General features: G+C 60.5%; 1 protein-coding gene across 1 annotated transcript in view; it reads left to right on the forward strand.

Annotated features, from left to right (window-relative positions):
• The window catches only part of LOC104537971 (rho-related GTP-binding protein RhoC-like), a 5,013-nt gene that overhangs the window by 2,512 nt on the left and 781 nt on the right, over positions 1 to 1,720 (forward strand). The window contains exons 2-3 of the mRNA XM_010181004.1: positions 1,406 to 1,563; positions 1,661 to 1,713. Coding sequence (XP_010179306.1) covers positions 1,406 to 1,563; positions 1,661 to 1,713 — 211 coding nt within the window. The remainder of the gene's footprint in view (positions 1 to 1,405; positions 1,564 to 1,660; positions 1,714 to 1,720) is intronic.

The following is a 1,720-nucleotide window of genomic DNA, read 5'->3' on the forward strand; positions in this document are numbered from 1 at the left end:
GATGGAGGATCCCTGGCAGAGTAGCTGGTCTCCCCCGTCTCGGAGTGCCACCAGCATCGGGTGTGGGTGCCGTGCCATGCTGGCTGGCTTGGGGGGTGAGGGCACAGCTGGGGTGGCCCAACAGCCTGCTGAGGCACCCGGTGCTCACAGCCTCCCCACCCCGCTGCTGTTGGACGCCAGCTCCGGGTTAGTAATGGGCTATTTCTGTGCCACTGTCGTGAGTAATGGAGTGAGCTGTGCTGAGATTTTGGGTGGGGACAGAGCCTCTGCCCGCTGAGTCACCACTCGGCATCGCGCCGGGCTCAGGAGCTGCCGGAGCCGTCCCAGGTCGAGGTGGATGCTGGGGGCCGTGGGAAGGAGCCCTGGGTGCGGTGACGCTGCTCGGTTTGGAGCATCTGCTCTGCCCCTGGCTGGGGGGTGCGCAGGCAGGGGGTGCAGTGGGGCTGGTGGCCATGTGGGGCTGACTGTGCCAAGATCAGGGGCTCTGGATTTGGGTGAAAGCTTTGTCTCCGTGGTCGGTTGGGCAGTTCAGTTCATGGGGGCTGGGGTGGCCCCAAGAGCCCCTGAGGTTTGTGTGACAGCCCAGGGGGAGGTTTCCTCTGGTGACCGAGGAGGTCTCCTCAGCCCGCTTTGAAATGCAAGTCAGCCGCTGAGTCTAATTTCCTAATCCTTCACTTGCAGCTAATTACGATGCTGCCTGACCCGGGTTTTCTCTTTTTCTTTTCCTGTTCACATAGGGTGCGGGTGTGATCACCCCAAGAGGGGAGAGGAGCCTAGCCTTTGTTAAGGCTCAGTGTCCCAGTTAAAGGCAAAGCTTACAATTAGGATGTAATCTGCTTTTGAAACTCTTGGATGCAAAGACATAGTTTTACTTACTGCATCCTTTTGCCTTGGGGCAGAAAGCAGCCCCCTTCTCTGCTGGGTTTCAGCTGTGTTTGCTGAGTGATGGCTGGCAGCTCCCCCGCCACCGGTGCCAGCGCCAGTGCCAGGACCGGTTGTGTGGCAAAGGCTCCTTTGTCAGAGGGGCTGGGACAGGGCCAGCGCAGTCCTGGGTGCCAGGCATGCAGGTTGTGCTGGGCTCAATGCGGCCCTGCCGCTGATCGGATTATTTGGGAGGCGGCAAGCGCCCCTGGGGAAAACCCGGAGTGCTGTTTCTGCCCTGAAAAATTTATAATCTGAAATAAAACAGGGTCCCTGTGTGCAGCCACCGGCACTTGTCAGGGCTGGGGCATCAGTGTGAGGGCTCCCCTGGCTGCGGTGGTGGATACCAGTGGCTCTAGTTGGGCTGGGTCTTGCAGTGCCTGTGTCTGGTGCTCTCCTGGGTGAGAGATTTTGGGGTGCAGGGGCTGGGAGCGGGGGCTGTCCATGACCTCTCTGTCCTGCTGAGCCCCTCTCATCCCCGCAGCGATGGCAGCCATCAGGAAGAAGCTGGTGATCGTGGGCGATGGCGCCTGTGGCAAGACGTGTCTGCTGATCGTGTTCAGCAAGGACCAGTTCCCCGAGGTCTACGTCCCCACTGTCTTCGAGAACTACATCGCCGACATAGAGGTAGACGGGAAGCAGGTGCGGACCATTGTGGGATACCAGGACTGTCCCCATCCCCTCCTTTTCTCCTTCTCCTTACCCCTGGCTGCTGATCCATGTCCCTGTCCCCTCCCAGGTGGAGCTGGCGCTGTGGGACACGGCGGGACAGGAGGACTATGACAGACTGCGGCCCCCC

The sequence above is a fragment of the Mesitornis unicolor genome, unplaced genomic scaffold (genome assembly GCF_000695765.1).
Source record: "Mesitornis unicolor isolate BGI_N332 unplaced genomic scaffold, ASM69576v1 scaffold24333, whole genome shotgun sequence".
Lineage (NCBI taxonomy): Eukaryota > Metazoa > Chordata > Aves > Mesitornithiformes > Mesitornithidae > Mesitornis > Mesitornis unicolor.